The 18,006-nt window shown below is 46.6% G+C and overlaps 2 protein-coding genes and 1 long non-coding RNA gene across 13 annotated transcripts in view; all 3 read left to right on the top strand.

Annotated features, from left to right (window-relative positions):
* The window catches only part of LOC148131023 (uncharacterized), a 69,413-nt gene extending 60,927 nt beyond the window's left edge, over nt 1-8,486 (top strand). The window contains exon 2 of the long non-coding RNA XR_015749547.1: nt 6,605-8,486. This is a non-coding gene — a long non-coding RNA (uncharacterized LOC148131023). The remainder of the gene's footprint in view (nt 1-6,604) is intronic.
* FYTTD1 (forty-two-three domain containing 1) overlaps nt 1-8,486 on the top strand; it is a 31,543-nt gene extending 23,057 nt beyond the window's left edge. The window contains exons 7-9 of the mRNA XM_087965610.1: nt 1,461-1,535; nt 3,052-3,178; nt 6,054-8,486. Of these exons, the coding sequence (XP_087821736.1) occupies nt 1,461-1,535; nt 3,052-3,178; nt 6,054-6,149 (298 nt within the window). The 3' untranslated portion in view covers nt 6,150-8,486. The remainder of the gene's footprint in view (nt 1-1,460; nt 1,536-3,051; nt 3,179-6,053) is intronic.
* An 8,910-nt stretch (nt 8,487-17,396) lies between these two features.
* LRCH3 (leucine rich repeats and calponin homology domain containing 3) overlaps nt 17,397-18,006 on the top strand; it is a 115,587-nt gene continuing 114,977 nt past the window's right edge. For 8 of the 11 annotated variants that reach the window (XR_015749546.1, XM_087965592.1, XM_087965588.1 and 5 more), the window contains exon 1: nt 17,400-17,693. Coding sequence is in view for 10 of the 11 variants with exons in the window: in XM_087965592.1 (XP_087821718.1) it covers nt 17,414-17,693 (280 nt within the window). In the remaining variant the exon portion in view is untranslated. Of the gene's footprint in view, nt 17,694-18,006 lie in introns of all 11 variants that reach the window. The other 3 variants (XM_087965591.1, XM_087965587.1, XM_087965593.1) reach the window with 1 other exon arrangement.

Raw genomic sequence — 18,006 nt, 5'->3', positions numbered from 1 at the left:
CTGCATAAGTGAATCTGGCTCCCCCCCCATTGACTTGGCTTGTTAAAAAAATTGCAAAAGGGGATTGTGCGACCCTGGAAAAACTGCAACCGTCATAAATATGAGCCAATGGCTGAGCAGCTGAATTTGTTAGTGCTGTTGTAAATTTGGTCACTAAATGAATGATTGTGAGTTGAGGACTATGTATAATTTACTAAAAGGAAACAGCTTTGGGAAAAACCAGAATTCAGTGCTTTGAAAGGTGATTTCCAGCATCATTAATGTAACCCATACAGAAATAGCAATAGCAGTAACACTTATATATCACTTGGCTTTGCAGCCCTACTCTGAGTGATTTACTGAGCGATTTACTCTTGCTCCCAATAATCTGGGTCCTCAATTTATTGATGCCAGAAGGATGGAAGGCTGAGTCAACCTTGAGCCGGTCAGGATTGAAATGTTGGGTGTAGGTAGAGTCAGCCTGCAGTATTGCATAGGAAGGAAAGGAAAGGAAAGGAATGGACGGAAGGAAGGGAAGGAAGGGAAAGGAAAGGAAAGGAAAGGAAAGGAAAGGAAAGGAAAGGAGGAAAAGAAAGGAAGGAAAGGAAAGGAAGGAAAGGAAAAGAAAGGAAAAGAAAGGAAGGAAAAGAAAGGGAAGGGAAGGAAAGGAAAGGAGGAAAAAAGGAAGGAAAGGGAAGGAAAAAGGAAAGGAAAGGAAAGGAAGGAAAGGAAAGGAAGGAAGGAAAAGAAAGGGAAGGGAAGGAGGAAAAAAGGAAGGGAAGGAAAGGAAAAAGGAAAGGAAAGTAAAGGAGAAATAGCAATAGCACTTAGACTTATATACCACTTCACAGGGCTTTCAAAGCCCTCTCTAAGCTGTTGAAAGAGTCAGCCTCTTGCCCCCAACAATCTGGGTCCTCATTATACTGACCTCGGAAGGACGGAAGGCTGAGTCAACCTTGAGCCAGTCAGGATTGAACTGCTGGCAGTGGGCAGAGTCAGCCTGCAATGCTGCATTCTAACCATTGTGTGTGTAGGTAGGTAGGTAGGTAGGTAGGAAGGAAGGAAGGAAGGAAGGAAGGAAAAGGAGGGAGAGAGGGAAGAAGGAAGGAAGGAAAATAGCACTTATATACCACTTCACATGTTTTCCAGCCCTCTCTGAACAGTTTACAGAGCCAGCCTCTTGCCCCCAACAATCTGGCTCCTCCTTTTAGCAACCTCAGAAGGACAGAAGTTCTGAGTCAACCTTGAGTCGGTCACGATCGAACGGCTGGCAGTGGGCAGAGTCAGCCTGCAAGGCTGCATTCTAACCCCTGGGCCATCCTGGCTCTTCCAGATGCAGCTATGAACGAGGTGGTTTGTCCAGTGTCCTCCGTACTGTTAGGATTTATCGCCAGATAAAAGTCACCGCGGGTTCCATGTGCTATTGTCATGAACTTCCTGTAAATTTAATTTGGAATTAATGAGCTGTGCTTTCCAAGCAGATGGCGAACGTCTACCCGAACCGGAGGGATTTTGACTATTTCCATTGACAATCCTGGTGCTGTTCTCTCTCCAATGTGAGTAACACGGTGAGGCACAAAGAATCTGGACCCCACCGTAGATTCTAGTGACGCTGATTTATTGTTTATGCTTATAGACAAGATTCTAGTCAACTTTTGTCTGTGTGTTGTTTAATAACCTTGTAAGTCCCTCGTGGAGTGGAACTGAGGGTGTTACTGGCCCGATGCCCTTCCTGTCACCAGGGCAGAGTTCGCCGCAGATATGTTCTCATGGTGTCCAGAGAGAGAAATATTTCCCTCTACCTAGGATCGAACTCACAGCCTCCTGATTGTGAGGCAAGAGCTCCGCCTCTAGACCACTGCACCACTCAGTGAAGGGAATCACTCATCATCATCTTTTAGTAACCCCATCATCCCTTGTGGGGTGGAGTCTGGGCAACTGAATGGAGCTGAGTGTTTACTGGCCGGATGCCTTTCCTGTTGCCAGTGCGGACTTATATTCAGCAGATATATTCTCAGCGTGTCCGGAGAGAGAGAAATGTCTACCTCTACCTAGGATCGAACTCACAGCCTCCTGATTGTGAGGCGACCACACCACTCTAGGCCACCACACTCACAAGATTCTAGTCAGTCCTAAATTAGAATAACAGAGTTGGGAGGGACCTTGGAGGTCTTCTAGTCCAACCCCCTGCTCAAGCAGGAGACTACAACAGTTCAACAAATAGTTGTCCAATCTCTTCTTAAAAATCTCCAGGGATGGATTGGATAATAGTTAACGTCCCAAAAGTGCTTTTTTTTCTCAAGAGGCGACTGGACTTTCTGTTGTTTTTTTTGAAGACGTTTCGCTTCTCATCCAAGACGACTTTTCGGCTTGAAGAAGCTTCTTTGGATGAGGAGCGAAAAGTCTTCAAAGAAAAAAAAAAAGTCCAGTTGCCTCTTTTTAAAACAAAAGCACTTTTGGTACAACCATGACCTGGATGGCTGAGAATCCCCATAGACACATAAGAGTTAATGGAATTGAAGAGATGGACCGCTTGTGGAACCGTAACGACTCCAGGCTTATTCCTTGTTTGACTCCATCCCCGGGCTCTGCCTGTCGTCCTACAAAAATCACTTTTATTTCCCATTCGAATATCCCGCAGATGGTTTCTACTCATGGCGAAGCAAACCTTTTGCTTGAACCTTGTAGGAGTTTGTAGCAATCCAGCCAGCACACAAGCCAATAATTCAGCAGGATTCATTATATAGAAGAAACTTCTTTATGTACAATAATATAAAACGTGATGCATGTATACAATACCCATGCAGCTCTTGCAACGTGGTAGAGAGAAGTAGCAAGTACTCTCAAGCAAAGACAAACAAACTCTTTTATACACAGAACAGTTAAGGTAAGCCACGCCCAGGCTCCAAGCTGTCTCACATGGCTCACACAACAAAGCCTGTGTCTCTGTCATCAAATAGTCCCCGTTGACTGACTTGTTGCCATGGCTATTCCAGGTCATAAATTCTTACACACTGACAAACCTACCCAGTGCGCTATCACAATCTGTTTATTTATTTTTTTGCTCTACAGCTCTTTGAAACCAAGACTCACCAGCAATCTCATACCCCCCTTTCTCCTGAAGAAGGAACCATCGGAAGAGAAGAAGGTCCCCAAAGGTGTCCCTCTGCAATTTGACATCAACAGTGTCGGGAAGCAGGTTGGTAGTGTTGTGGTGGCAGATTCAGACAGTGAGGAGGTTGGGGAGGAACATGGGCCAGTCCTGGAGTCTGGGGAAGGTTCTGACGAGGGCTCTGCGTCGGAGGCAGAGATGGTGCCATGGCTGTCCAACAGTTATCAGCTGCCTTCGGAGTCAGAGATCAGTGGGGAAGAAGAACAGCTGGAGCCTGTTCTCAGTGTGCGCATGCACAGAGCTGCCAGAAGAAGAAGGGAACAGCTGAGGAACAAGGGTCAAATTGGGAGCAAAGGCTTAGGTGGTCGGTGAATGGCCCTTCCCATAGGGAATAAAAGAGGAGCGAAAGGGTAGTGGGGTTTGCAGGAGACAATTAGTTCGTTTAATTAGTGTGAAGATCTGTCCTTGACTCCTTGCCAAGTATTGTCTGCTACAGTGTGGCGTTCGCTATCTGGCCTGGCAACTCTCCCAGCCTGATAAAGATCTGTGATTGTAAATCACCCTTGAAAGTCTGTTTGCTGGGACTTTGCTGGATGTGAATGAGAGGAAATCACATTTAGCCCAAAGAAAAGGGGGTACCCAGGATCGTCCACAATTCTTTCATGTAGCTTCAGTGGTGTACGTTAACATTTGGGAGGGGGGAAAAAAATCTAACTTGAGGATGAAAGACCACTCACACATCATCACAAAATCTCCAGAACCGTCAAGCCTACAAACTTGAAATTTGGCACCTATGTTCCTCTTGGCATCTAGGTGTTCGCTAAGAGAGGATTTTTCAAAATGACCCTCAGAGCATTAGTATTTCCTATATTATTATTATTATTATTAACACGCTCTGATGCTAAGGAGTTCTACTCCCCACCTGCAAAAGAAATCTGTTCCAAATGCAAAACACAAGCAGAGGACTTTCAGTTTCGGTTTCACAGCAGCACCAAGCTGTTTTAGTACAGGACAGCTGAGCTAAGCCACGCCCAGGCCCCTTGCTGTCTCCTTTCTCCACAGCAAATACTCTTTCAGTTTCCAAACAGCCCTCAACTCTCACACACTGACAGGACGCTAGCCAGATGAATACCGATGGATGCTGGTAGGCAGAGGCACGATTCCCACCCACCCCCCTTTATTTTCCTCCCCCAAATCTAAGCCCGACCACATAGTTTTGTAACGAAGCACAGGTATCGAGCTAGTAAAAGAATAAGAATAGGGCAGAATAGAATAGAATAGAATTCTTTATCGGCCAAGTGTAATTGGACACACAAGGGATTTGTCTCCAGAGCCTAAGCAGATAGATCATAGATCAAAGTTACAACCCTTAATCATATGATACAAACAACAAGAGATAAATAAGATACCAATAGGAGAAGATAGCAGGAAACAGGAGAAGAGGAGAAGGATAATAGCAATAAGCAATGGTTAAATATTTTTAGGCCTAAGACAGTCACCTCCCAGTCACAACAGTTAAATATTTTTAGGCCTAAGACAGTCTTGTGGGAATTAAGTGTTCAGCAGAGTGATGTGCCTTAAGTGTTTTGGCATGTAATGCCCTGAAGCAGCATCCAGAGGGGAGAAGTTAAAACGGTTTTATGTCCAGAATGTGAAGGGTCTGTACTTATTTTCTCAGTCCTCTTTCTGGTTGGTGCAGTGAATAGATCCTCAATGGAACACTTTGCCCTCGGAAGTTGTGGGAGCTTCATCCCTGGAGGCTTTCAAGAAGAGAATGGACTGCCATTTGTCAGAAATGGTGTAGGGTCTCCCGCTTGGGCAGGGGGTTGGACTAGATGACCTACAAGGTCCCTTCCAACTCTGATTATCTGTTAAACTGGAATGCAACTGGAAAAAGAAAAAATCCCAAAATACAAAGGACCTGCAAATAGAAGTAGAATGACACTGGCAAAAGAAATGCAAAGGAAGCACCAATAGTGATAGGTGCCTTGGGTAGAGCCCCAAAATATCTGGAGCACCAGTTGAACACCACGGTCATTGGCAAAATCACCACTTCAGTCAATTGCAAAAGGCAGCTTACATCCGAACAGCTTACATCCTGCCACAGTTCCTTTTGTTCTGACCAAGACTTCCGAGACCGTAATTATGCACACACTTATCTTGTTTTATTGCAACACTGGAAATTATTTTCATTCCCAGCCAGTAATGACTCTCAAACAGTCCCTCAAGATAAGCATCCACCTTTCTTTCCTGTGAAATGCTGCCAATAGCAGAAGTGTCAAATAAACTAGGAAAAAAACCAGCCGAAGTACAAAGAGCTTCCAAGAATGAATCTGAACTGAATGCCCTTGCTTCCTGCAAAGGTTTCGTCATCTTTGCCTATCCTTTATCCCTTATGGGAGGGGCAATCATCTCCCAGTCTTACTCCAGAGTTTCCCCTTTTGTTTCAGCTGCTCTTGCCTTCTAGCAGCTCTGTGCGCACGCGCGCTGGGAACAGGCTCCCCTTGTTCCTCTTCCTTGCTGCCGCCAGACTCCAGAGGCTCCAGAGTCCACCCCACTCCCAGATGGTCCTGGCCCCATCTCTGCATTGGACGCAGGACCCTCATCCGAGTCCTCTCCAGACTCCCTGACTGGTCCCCTTTCTTCCCCGCTGTCCCATTCCGCTGCCGTCTGTACAGGCTGCCGGCGAACCTCAACACCGTTGATATTATTAAACAACAATGTCCGCCTATCCCAGGTTCTTGGGAAGACCTCGATGGGTGGCTCAAAATGCCACATCCCGGTCTAAACATCTGGCTGACTCTGCGATGAAGCATAATACTACTACTGCGGAGTCCTTGGTGTGCTTCTCTGAGCTCGGTGGTTTCTCTCGCCGACGACGTTTCACTACCGAACTAGGTAACGTCATCAGTGCTTAATAATGTTGTCATAATAATGACTTCCTCTCTTTTCGGCTTCACAGACCAGCATGACCCTCAACGAGCGCTTCGGGATCCTGAAGGAACAAAGGACAGCTCTCGCTCAGAATAAGGGCAGCCGTTTTGTGACGGTGGCCTAGAAGAGGCCCTGCTCCCCTTGGAAGGAGCCGGAGAGACTGTGGTCCGGAAGTCATGGGAGACATTGGAGACTTTTGTGTCAAAAGATCCCGAAGGAGCCGAACCCTTTTCCCCTTCATTTAACTACCCTTCCTCTATACCGGGATGTCCAGCCTTGATGGCTTTTAAGACTCAGTGGACTTCAATCCCCAGAATTCCCCAGCCAGCCGCGGGAGTTGACGTCCGCACCTCTTAAAAAGTGGCCAAGGTTGGGCACCTTCTGCTTGAACTAGTTAGACCAGACGTCTCCAAACTTGGCCACTATAAGCCCTGTGGACTTCAACTCCCAGAATCCCCCAGCCAACCGTGCCTGTTTTTTTTTTCCTCTTAACCTCCTAAAGCGGAGAGAGAGATTTGCAGAGGAAGGGATCGCAAGAGAGGAAGCACTGCTGGCTGGGGAGAATTCTGGGAGTTGAAGTCCACAAAGTCTCAAAGTGGCCAAGTTTGGGGACCCCTGAGTTACACCATCAACCCATCCCTTTCATCTATTCCGATATAACAAGGAAACACAGCACGCTTTTGGTTTATTTACTTAAATAGGCACTTCGCCCTGGATTTGGGAAGGTCCAATTCACCCCTGCAAGAAGGGGACATCCCTATTTACTTTTTGTTGTTGTTGTGGTTGTTTTTGAAAATGCCAGTAGGTGTCGATGCTCCACCCTGCAAAGATGAAAAAAAAAATATATTTTTCTTTCTTCATGCAAAAAATCATATACAGTGGCCCTCCTGGTCCGATTTAGTTTTAGTTTTGGCCACAGGCCTCCCAGGGAAGGTCAGTTTCTGCTCTTCTTTCGTTGGCTGTTTCATCTGAACGGCTTGCGCGTCCCGTTTTCTTCTCGTTCACACCCCCCAAAAAAAATCGGAAGCAATTGGGGCAGAGGGGGGGAGGTGGAATAATTGCCGTGATGGTCAATTGGGCAGGTCTCCATCAAGACCTCCCTGGCGATATTGGCACGGATCCGGTCCGTAGGCTTGCGAAACAAAAAACAAAAAAATAACGAACGACGTGTGAGTATCTTTGTAGTAAAACCTGCCACCACAACTCGAGTTCAGTTTTATCCTTCGGTCACAAAGGGAGCCGCTTGGTTTTCTTCACTGAAATTAGCCTGGTTTCATTTAACACCCCACTTTCCCCTTTTCTGAGTTCTGTTGAAGTTTGCTTTGTTGTGTAGTGAGAAACGCGCACTTTGTGACTCCTCTACTTAGCGGTAAGTTCCACCGAGGGACCTTCCTGTCGTGTCAAGGGATCAGAAGTGGTGGAGTCAACATCTCAGCATACACACACACACACACCAAGCCCTCTGCATGTCTGATTAATTTTGACTTCCAACCAGCGGATATTTGGAACCCTAAGAGGAATAATGGAATTGCCTGTGAAAACATCCTGAATTTCTGGAGGTTCATCCATCCATAAGAGGACCCTAATTCGTAGGCCTAGGGTCAGAGGTTACAGTGAAAATTTCATTTTCTTGTGGTTTTCAAAGCAAAGAAGATTTGGGTAATCCTTAGAGCATTTTTTTTAAATTAAAAACTATGGCCCATGATGATTAATGTTCTTTTGTTTCTAATTTTTTTTTTTTTTTTTTTTTAAATCTTCTATATCGGTGTTTTTCAACCTTGGCAACTTTTAAGACGTGTGGACTTCAACTCCCAGAATTCTCCAGCCAGCTATGCCTGGTTTTTATTTTTATTTTCTTCCTCTTACCCCTTGAAGTGGAGAGATTGCAGAAGAAGGGATTGTAAGAGAGTAAGCGATGCTGGCTGGGGAGAATTCTGGAAGCCCATATATCTTAAAAGTTGCCAAGGCTGAGAAACTACTGTAATCATTACAGTGGAAAAAGTTTTGGACGTTTTTATTATTATTTTTTAAATTGTGTACTAAAAATTCTGTTGGAAGTCTGTTAAAAATGAAGAAGACCAAGCCGTCCCTTAACCCGGTGCCCAATCAGATAGGTTGGAGAAGCCCCCATCATCCCCCACCCAGTTCAGGGCCATTGCAATTAGCCCAACCCACCTCACAGGCACCAGGTTCGAGACCAAGAGCCTGTATGCTGAGCACCATCCTGCGCTTGGTTTGTGCCAGGATGCAATTAAAACGGAGCAAACAAACCTTTTGCATCAAGCCGGATGCAAAAAAGATTGATGCAATGCATCCCTCAAGAAAGTTAGTTTGTACTTAAGGAGAATATACTTTAAATCTGTACCTTTGGGTATTTTTTTTTTTTTTTTTGGAGAAGTTAATACATTTGGATCTATTCTAAAGCTATTGGACTTTTTAAAAATAAAATTACAAAAAGTTACGGGTTCGTGAGTTGTGCACCGTTATTATTGGGCAATGGGCTTGTGGAGTTAGTCCTTGACTTACAACCACAATTTGAGCCCAGAATTTCTGTTGCTAAGTGAGACATTCATTAAGTGATCAATTGTCCCCATGTTATGACCTTGTCACAGTTGTTGAATGAATCAATAGAAAGAGTGCAGAGAAGAGCAACAAAGAGGACTAGAGGAGTGGAGGCTAAAACATACGAAGAACGGTTGCTGGAACTGGGTATGTCTAGTTTAATGAAAAGAAGGACCAAGGGTGACAGGATAGCAGCCTTCCAATATCTCAGGGCCTTCCCCCAAAGAAGAGGAAGTCCACCTTTCTGCAAAGCGAAAGAAAGAAAGAAAAGAAGGAAGGGGGAGGGAGGTAAGCAAAGGGAAGGAAGAAGGAAGGAAGAAAAATGAAAAAAGGAGGAAGGAATGAGAGAAGGAAGGAAGGCAGAGAGAGAAAGTAAATAATGAAATAAGAAAAGGAAGGGAGGGAGAAAGAAAGGAAAGAAAGAAAGAAAGACATCTGAGCGAACCATAGATAGACAAAAGACATGTCTAGTTTAAGGAAAAGAAGGATAGGGGTGACATGACAGCAATCTTCCAATATCTCAGGGGCTGCCCCCCAAAAGAGGGAGTCAAGCTATTCTCCAAAGCATCTGAGGGCAGGACAAGAAGCAATGGGTGGAAACTAATCAAGGAGAGAAGCAACCTGGAATTGAGAAATTTTGCTGAGAAAAAACTAACCAGTGGAACTGCTTGCCACCAGAAGTTGTGGCTGCTTCCATCACTGGAAGTTTTTAAGAAGAGACTGGGCAGCCACTTGTCTGAAATGGTCTAGGGTTTCCTGCCTAAGCAGGGGGTTGGACTAGAAGACCTCCAAGGTCCCTTCCAGCTTTGTTACTCTATTCTACTAGTTGTTAAGGTAGCCGTACCTTAACTTTGACTTTGCTTTTCAGAAGGTCGCAAAAGAGGGAATCACATGACCCCCTTCCCCTGCAACCGTCATAAGTGCAGGGTCCAGTTGGGTCTGAACTTTGACCCCATGACTCTGGGGATGCTGCACCGGTGGTTAAGTGTGAAAAACGATCACGGGTCCCTTTTTTTTTCAGGACCGTTGTGTAACTTGAAGCAGTCACAAAATGAACTGCTGTCAGTCAAGGACTACCTGTGTTCTATCAAGGGAGACTTAGCAAAAAAATGGCTGTTGAAACTGCTAAAGGTTGTTGAGCCCGATATGCCTGTTGCTCAGCAAGACAGTTTTCAAATGAGCCGTGTCCCGTTTTACGACCTGTTTTTGCCACGGTGAAGCGAATCATTGCAGTTGTTAAAAGGGATCGTGTGGTTGTTAAGTGGAAACTGGTTTTCCATCCTTGACTTGGCTTGTTGGAAGCTCGAAAGACGTTACTTAGGACCCATCTTCAAAGTTACGACTGCCACCCCACCCGTCCCTAAGATCGCATGATTCCAACTCCCAGAATTCTTCAGCCAGCCGTGCTCGGCTTGGGGAATTCTGGGAGTTGAAGTCCACAAGTCTTCAAGCAGTCGAGGTCGAGAACCTGATGTGTGCCATTTATAAAACATGGTAAATGGTATATAATGTATCAATCCGTCAATCAGAAGAGAGCTGGAAGGGACCTTGGAGGTCTTCTAGTCCAACCTCCTGCTCAAGTGGGACATCCTATACCAGTGGTGGCTAACCTTGTTGGGCTCCTCTGCCAAAAAGTGTGCACGCGCTTGCGTGTTTGCGCTCACGTGAGAGCACCCAGAATGTAATGTGCGCCACCCCCACGCCCCCTGCGCACATGCCTACAATCCCCACCTATCCACCCCCTTACCTGCACTGCGCCTCACAGCTGATTTTTGGCCAGTTTGAGGCCTTTTTCAGCCTCCCAGAGGCTTGAGGAAGGCTTCTGCAGGCTTTGCAGGCCGAAAACTAGCCCCGTTTCGTCACTTCCGGTATTTTCGGAAAAACAGGAAGTGACGAAACGGGGCTAGTTTTTAGCCTGCAGAAGCCGTCCTTAAGCCTCTGGGAGGCCGAAAAAGGCCTCAAACCAGCCCAAAATCAGCTGTGAGGCGTGCGCATGCGCAGTGAGGTAAGTTTGCCTGCAGCTCGCGTGTCAGCACAACTGGCTCTGCGTGCCACCTGTGGCACGTGTGCCATAGGTTCGCCATCACGGCACTAGTATCAGACATGATATTCTTCCGATTAAAATCGAATTCCGATTTTGGGAATCGCCCCCCTTTCCCCCTTCTCCTCCTTCCCCTCCCTCGGAGGCCCCGAGTCAGGAGTTGCTACCCGCCGGCGCGGCTCTGCATGGCTCCAGTCCCGCGTTGCCTCAGGAAGGGAAAGGCAAAAAGGAAGAGCCGCGGCGGCGCTTTGCAACGGCAGCAGCGGCTCCTGGTTTTGCCTTTCCCTTCCCGAGGCAACGCGCAGCGAGCGGAGGCCGGGCGGGCGGGCGGTGCGAGGGGCGGGCGGGCGGTGTGAGCGGCAGGCGGGCGGTGCGAGCGGAGGCCGGGCGGGCGGTGTGAACGGAGGCCGGGCGGGCGGTGCGGCGGCGGGCGAGCGGTGCGCGGCGAGGCGGCGGGCGGGCGGTGCGGCGGCGGCGGGCGGTGCGCGAGCGGCGGGCGGGCAGGTGGGCGGTGCGAAAGGGAGCTGGGCAGTGATTTCTTGGCGCGTGGTGGGGGTGTCTCTTTTGGCCGGCCCGATTTTTTTTTCAGAGGGGAATATCATGCCTATAGTATATAAACAAATTCCATTCCTTTCTAGCACTGATCATGTTATCTAGTCAGGTAATGAAATGTCTGTAGGAAAACAAACCTTAGGCCCATCACTTCAACGCTGAGCGACAAATTATATCTTCTCACTGCTAAATTATCTAGTCTGGAAAAAGGCCTCAAATGGGCTGAAAATCAGCTGTGAGGCCCGCGCATGCGCAGTGAGGTAAGTTTGCCTGCAGCTCGCGTGTCGGCACAACTGGCTCTGTGTGCCACCTGTGGCACGCGTGCCATAGGTTCGCCATCACGGCCCCATACCATTGCAGACAAGGGGCTGTGCAGTCTCTTTTGTTAAAAACCTCCAGGGATGAAGCACCTATAACTTGGAATAGTAAAATACATAATACAACTATGAATAGTATCATACAATACGTGCTCTGACTTAAATTACAAGATAGGCGGCAAATAAATTTGAGAATAAGAATTGTGAATTTAACGGCAGCCCAACCAGCCCATTGAAGGAAGAACATTTCTTTTACAAAAATGAAGAAGTTGGCTCTTCATTTTTTTTTTTTAAAAAAAAAATCCCCCGTACCAGGGAGGGAAAGTCAGAATGGCACTAATTATACCTATCTCACTTCCTCTGGAGGAGTTATTGGTAGGAGCCTGAGAAGAGCTCTGCATCACATTTGCAGCTGTATTTATATTGTATTTAGGAGTTTTAGTATCTGGTTTTCCCCTTTTAACAAGCTGTCATGGCTGACTTGTAAGGCACCGCTTCTTGCAACCTGATTTCTAAATAAAATGGTTGGAATGTGTGGGGAGCCTTGGAGGGAGCTAAGGAAGGTACGTGAGCTGTTGGCAGCCTGAGAAAGTCCCAACATTTCAAGGTCGCCGGATGGGACGACCTCCTAGCAACGCAGACTGTTCCCCAAAACAATATGATTGAACTGTATTGGTGGACAATGGATACCGGGTGGCTCAGGAAGGAAAATTGGGAGTTTAACTAGAGTGGCAAATACTGTATCTGTAGCTCGTATGTAGGATGAAGGCGAAGGTGAGTTCTTGGAGCTGGTGGGTTGGTTTTGTTGGAAGAAAAAATCCAGGTCCAGTTCCAAGTTGGGAGAAAGGAGCTGGAAATAAAATGGAGGCTGATTGGAAAGAAAGATTCTTGTTTATTGAAGAGCAGAACCACCCCTTGGATTTGGTTCTGGGGCAGCTGACCAATTAGCTTGAGGAGTGCAAGGATTTTTTATCCAGTTTGCAGTTTTTTTGTCATTTTGGGGCTGGCTTTGCACCCTTTTATTATTTGATCAGTTGTACTTGTTTCACAAAGGCTCGGGATGGGCCTTAATTATCAGCTTTCTGAACCTAATCCTGACAGGCATGTGTAATTGATTTTATCCTGTTGTTTATTGCCTCTGAGTCTGCCTTTCTTAATGGACAGGTATTGTTTCCAGTTTTCTCAATGAATGGGATTAAGGTCATGTCCTCTCCTTCACCTCATCTCCTGCAGGTGAAGGTGTTTTGTTTGTGAATAGGCACATTAAGAAAATACTGTCTGCTTTCTGCCTCTTAAGAACATGTTTTTCTATTGGGAAAATATAATATTCTGCCTCTTCTTTTATTTTTTTCATAATATTTCTATTGTGCTTTTTTTTACCTTTACATATCTCAATCACATCTTTAACAGTACTGTGGCATCATTGATAAATAAATAGAATTTATTGATATGATTGGACACACAGAATTTGAATAGAATTTATTGGCCAAGTGTGATTGGACACACAAGGAATTTGTCTTGATGCGAATAGAATAGAATAGAAAGAACAGAATAGAATAGAATAGAATAGAATAGAACAGAATAGAATAGAATAGAATAGAATAGAAGAGGATTCTTTATTGGCCGAGTGTAATTGGGCACACAAGGAATTTGTCTTGGTACAAATGCTCTCAGTGTACATAAAAGAAAAGAGACATTAGTCAAGAGTCAAGAACCAGGTACAATACTTACTGATAGTCGTAGGATACAATAAGCAATCAAATCATACTAGGAAACAGTCAATAAAATCGTAAGGATACAAGCAACAAAGTTGCAGTCACACAGTCACAAGTGGGAGGGAGATGGGCGATAAGGAGTTATGAGAAGTTTAATAGTAATAGTAGTGCAGACTTTGTAAATAGTTGGACGGTGTTGAGGGAATTCTGGGAGTTGAAGTCCATAAATCTTAAAAGTGGCCAAGTTTGGAGAACCCTGCTCTAAAAGGATGCAAATGACCAGCTGTCTGCAAAGAATACAAACCCTTCCATTCCCCACCATTCAGTCAGAACTGAAGAAGCTTCTTGGAGGAGAAGCGAGACATCTTCAAAAGAAAAAGACAAAGTCCAGTTGCCTCCTGATAAAAGCATCTTTGGGACAACCATGGCCTGGATGGCTGAGAACCTCTATACCAAGGGTCTTCAAACTTGGCAAGTTTAAGACTTGTGGACTTCAAGACTTCAATTCCTGAGCTAACATGACCGGAGGAGGAATTCTGGGAGTTGAAATCCACAAGTCTTAAAGCTGTCAAGTTTGAAGACCCTTGATCTATAGGCTTCCCACGGTTTCATTACCAGGCTAGATAACCCCTTCAGTGGAGTTTAGGGGATGTCACTGTTATTCTGTTTATAAGGGCTTCAGGTGTAGGTGTGTTAAGTGAGGGTCTTGTGATGGGGAGGCTTCGATGAACTCATGAGCATGGTGGGTGGTAGATTGGCCAATGAGTTTAACTATGCTACCTTTCACGCCCAAAGAACTGGCTTTGCTTCTTCTGTACCGAACTGGAGCTATCAAGTAAAATTTATACACTCGGTGAAATAATTTCCCAGGAGCTGCTTCTGCTGCATAGGCCAATGGGCCGGTTGACATGTACACTCAGTTAAAATAGCAATAGCACTTAGACTTGTATACCGCTTTATAGTGTTTTTACAGCCCCCTCTAAGCGGTTTACAGAGTCAGCCTCTTGCCCCTCCAACAATCTGGGTCCTCATTTTACCCACCTCGGAAGGACGGAAAGCTGAGTCAACCTCGAACCAGTCAGGATCGAACTGCTGGCAGTCAGCAGGAATAGCCTGTAATGCTGCAGTCTAACCTCTATGCCATCCCATAAGGAAGGAAGAAAAGAAGGAATAGCAATAGCACTTAAGACTTATATAACTGCTTCAAAGTGCTTTACAGAGTCAGCCTCTTGCCCCCAACAATCTGGGTCCTCATTTCACCGACCTCGGAAGGACGGAAGTCTGAGTCAACCTTAAGCCTGGTGAGATTGAAACTGCCAAATTGCAGGCAGCCGGCAGTCGGCGGAAGTAGCCTGCAGTACTGCACTCTGACCACTGCGCCACCGTGGCTCCTGGTGACCTCATTCCTGTCACAAAGGTGGTTTTTCAAAAGGCAACTGGAGTTGGTTTGTCCTTGAAGATGTTTCGATTCTCCTCCAAGGAGCTTCTTCCCCTCTGGCTGAACTGACAGTCAGAACCGAAGAAGCTTCTTGGATGAGAGGCAAAACGTCTTCAAGGAAAAACAAAGGCCCGTTGACTTTGGGGAAAACAAACATCTTAGGGACAACCATGACCTTGAATGACTGAGAACGTCCGTAGACATTTAACCTCAATCCTGTTTTAATTGGCGGCGGAAAGTACACAAGGAACCGGGAAGGAAGGCAGAAGTAGGTTAGCGGGATATCCTGAACCTCAAAGTAATCAGCCACCTTTGAAGTCAGTATATTATGCAAGCCCAGAAAGCAGAATAACACCTAGAAGGGACCTTGAAGGTCATCTAGTCTAACCCCCTGCTCAAGCAGGAAACCCTATACCATTCTGGACAAACGGTTGTCCAGCCTTTTGTTAAAATGGAGCACCCACAACTTTTGAAGGCAAAGCCTTTCTACTGGTTAATTGTTTTCACTTGTCAGGGAATTTCTCCTTAATTCTACAGCCAGCATGGTCTGATTGTGATTCAGAGTTGTGCAAACCTAGGAAATTGGGCTGAAGAACCCATGATTATGTTAACCAGGGTTTATTACAGAGGTCTCCAAACTTGGCAACTTTAAGACTTGTGGGCTTCGACTCCCAGAATTCTCCAGCCAGCCGTGTCTGTTTCTTTTTCTCTTGCCAGCTAAAGTGAAGAGATTGCAGAGGAAGGGATTACAAGAGAGCAAGCTATGATGACTGGGAAATTCTGGGAAATAGAGACAGATAGATAAAGATGGGTAGATTAGAGAGAGAAATGGGTGTGTGTGTAGTAGTAGGTAGATGAGATAGAGATAGATAGATAAAGATAGATTACAGAGAGATGGGTGTGTGTGTAGTAGGTAGATGGGAGGGAGGGAGAGAGGGAGAGTTATACAGATAGATGGATGTGTGTGTGGATAAATAGGTAGATGAACTAAAGATAGGTAGATAAAATAGGTAGATAGATAGTAGAGTAGAATAGAAAACAGAATAGAGAATAGAATAGATATTATAGAATAGAATAGATATTGGAGAATAGAGTAGAGTAGAGTAGAGTAGAGTAGAATAGAATAGAATAGAATAGAATAGAATAGAATAGAATAGAATAGAATAGAATTCTTTATTAGCCAAGGGTGATTGGACACACAAGGAATTTGTGCATATGCTATAGATAGATAGATAGGTAGGTAGGTAGATAGATATGTGTGGGTAGTATGCAGATGAGATAGACAAGACAGACAGACAGAAATGGGTGTATGGGGGGTAGTAGGTAGATGAGATAGAGACAGGTAGGTAGGAGGAGAGTTTGAGATAGATTGACGTGTGTGGGGGTAGATAGGTAGATGAGATAGAGATAGATAAAGATAGGTAGATTAGATAGATGAGAGAGAGAGAGAGCAGAGGGAGATGAGATATAGATAAACAGATAGATCGACGATTGATAATGATACATAGATAAGATGGATGATACTGTACATAGAGTTATGGTAGATGATGGATTAAATTACTACTGCTACTAAATTTAAACATCTTAACACAACAGTTTGTGATGTGTTAAGGTATTTGTTAAGGGGGTTTCTTAGCACAACAGTGGACATATACAGGTAGTCACATGATCAAAATCTGACCGCCAAATATTATGATGGGTCGTATTTATGACGGTGGCCATGTCCCAGGTCACGTGATCTCCTTTTACGACCCCTCTTGACGAAATCAAGCGGAAAGCCGGTTTCACTTAACAACCATGCTACTAATTTAACAATTGCATTGATTCACTTAACAGCTTCAGCAAGAAAGGTTGCAAAAATGGGGCAAAACGTTAAGCGTCTCGCGAGGACCACTTGCATTATTCCTTTGGGTGTGCAGTGGTGGTAGAGGTTGAGTTGTTCCTATGCTCACCTAGAGAGGGCTTCCCTACTTCCACTCCTGCTCCATGTTCCAAAATCATGCTTTCTTCCTCCTGTGATCCCACCCAGCCCAGGAACCGGACTGTCCGCAGACAGGGGTGATATAGGTAGTCCTCGGTTTACGACCACAATTGAGCCCCAAACTTTATGTCGCTGAGACAGTTATGGGGTTTTTCCTCGATTTTAACCACCTTTCCTGCCACCATTGTTAAGTGAGTAACGCAGTTATTGAGTGAATCTAGTTTCCCCAGTGCTGGTAAGAAGGTCGTAAAAGGGGATCATATGACCCCAGGATACGGCGACCGTCATACATATGAGATAGTCGTCACGCATCTACATTTTGATCACGTGATCCCTGAGATGCTGCTGCAATGGTCATGTAAAAAAAACAAAAACCACCTGGTTGTCACTTTTTTTCAGGGCCATTGTAACTTCGAATGGTCACTAAACAGAGTGTATGTTAGTCGGTTGTTTCCCACCCCTCCACCCCCAGTGCTCTAGACCAATGGCCTTCAAACTTGGCAAGTTTAAGACTTGTGGACTTCAACTCCTAGAATTCCTGAGCTAACATGACTGGAAGAGGAATTCTGGGAATTGAAGTCCACAAGTCTTAAACTTGCCAAGTTTGAAGGCCATTGGTCTAGACTACGATTCCCAGAAGGCTCGCGGCCCGCCTTGGAACAAACGGGAAGCGCCTCGCCGCTCTGCGCAGGCGCCGTTCCGCGCAAGAGGCCGCCTTCCGCCCTTCTCCGCCCACGCCGGCCCGCCCGCTTCGGCGCAGGCGCAGAGCGGGGGGCGGGCAAATGGCGGCGGCCGCGGCGGCGGCGGGTGAGGGCGGCTGCTCCGGTGGCGGCGGCGGCGGCTGCTCCGCGACGCTCATGCCGGCGGCGGTCGCGGCGGCGAGCGGGAGCCTGGCGGCGGGGGGCTGCGGCGCGGCTGGGCCGTCGTCGTGGACGCGCTCGCTGGAGCGGGCGCTGGAGGAAGCGGCGGCCAGCGGTTCCCTCAGCCTCAGCGGCAGGAAGCTGAGGGACTATCCGCGGGGCAGCGCGGCCGGCCACGACCTGAGCGACACCACCCAGGCCGGTGAGCGGAGGAAGGCGGGCGGGCGGGCGGGCAGGAAATCGGGGACGGAGAAGTCGCACCGCGCGCCCCATGAGGCGCGGACTACGCGGCCCATGCACCCCAGCCGCGCGCGGGGGTGGCGTCGAGGCGAACCCCGGCGACGAAAACGGTCCCGCCGCGGGTCGTAGTGAGGTAACCTCTGTTAAGGGTGGGGGTGATGAAGGAAGAGGGGGTCGTGTGAACCCCCCGCGCAAAGATGGAGGATGACGCGCGTCGTGGGAAGGCGGCCCGTGCCTGACCTGCATCTCTCTCTCTTCTCTCCTTCCCCGCCCCC

Source organism: Notechis scutatus, chromosome 4 (genome assembly GCF_049901735.1).
Source record: "Notechis scutatus isolate UNSWTSFEM ecotype Mainland chromosome 4, rNotScu1.2, whole genome shotgun sequence".
NCBI classification, from domain to species: domain Eukaryota; kingdom Metazoa; phylum Chordata; class Lepidosauria; order Squamata; family Elapidae; genus Notechis; species Notechis scutatus.
Note: the sequence above shows the minus strand (reverse complement) of the source record. Positions and strands in the feature narration are given on the sequence as shown.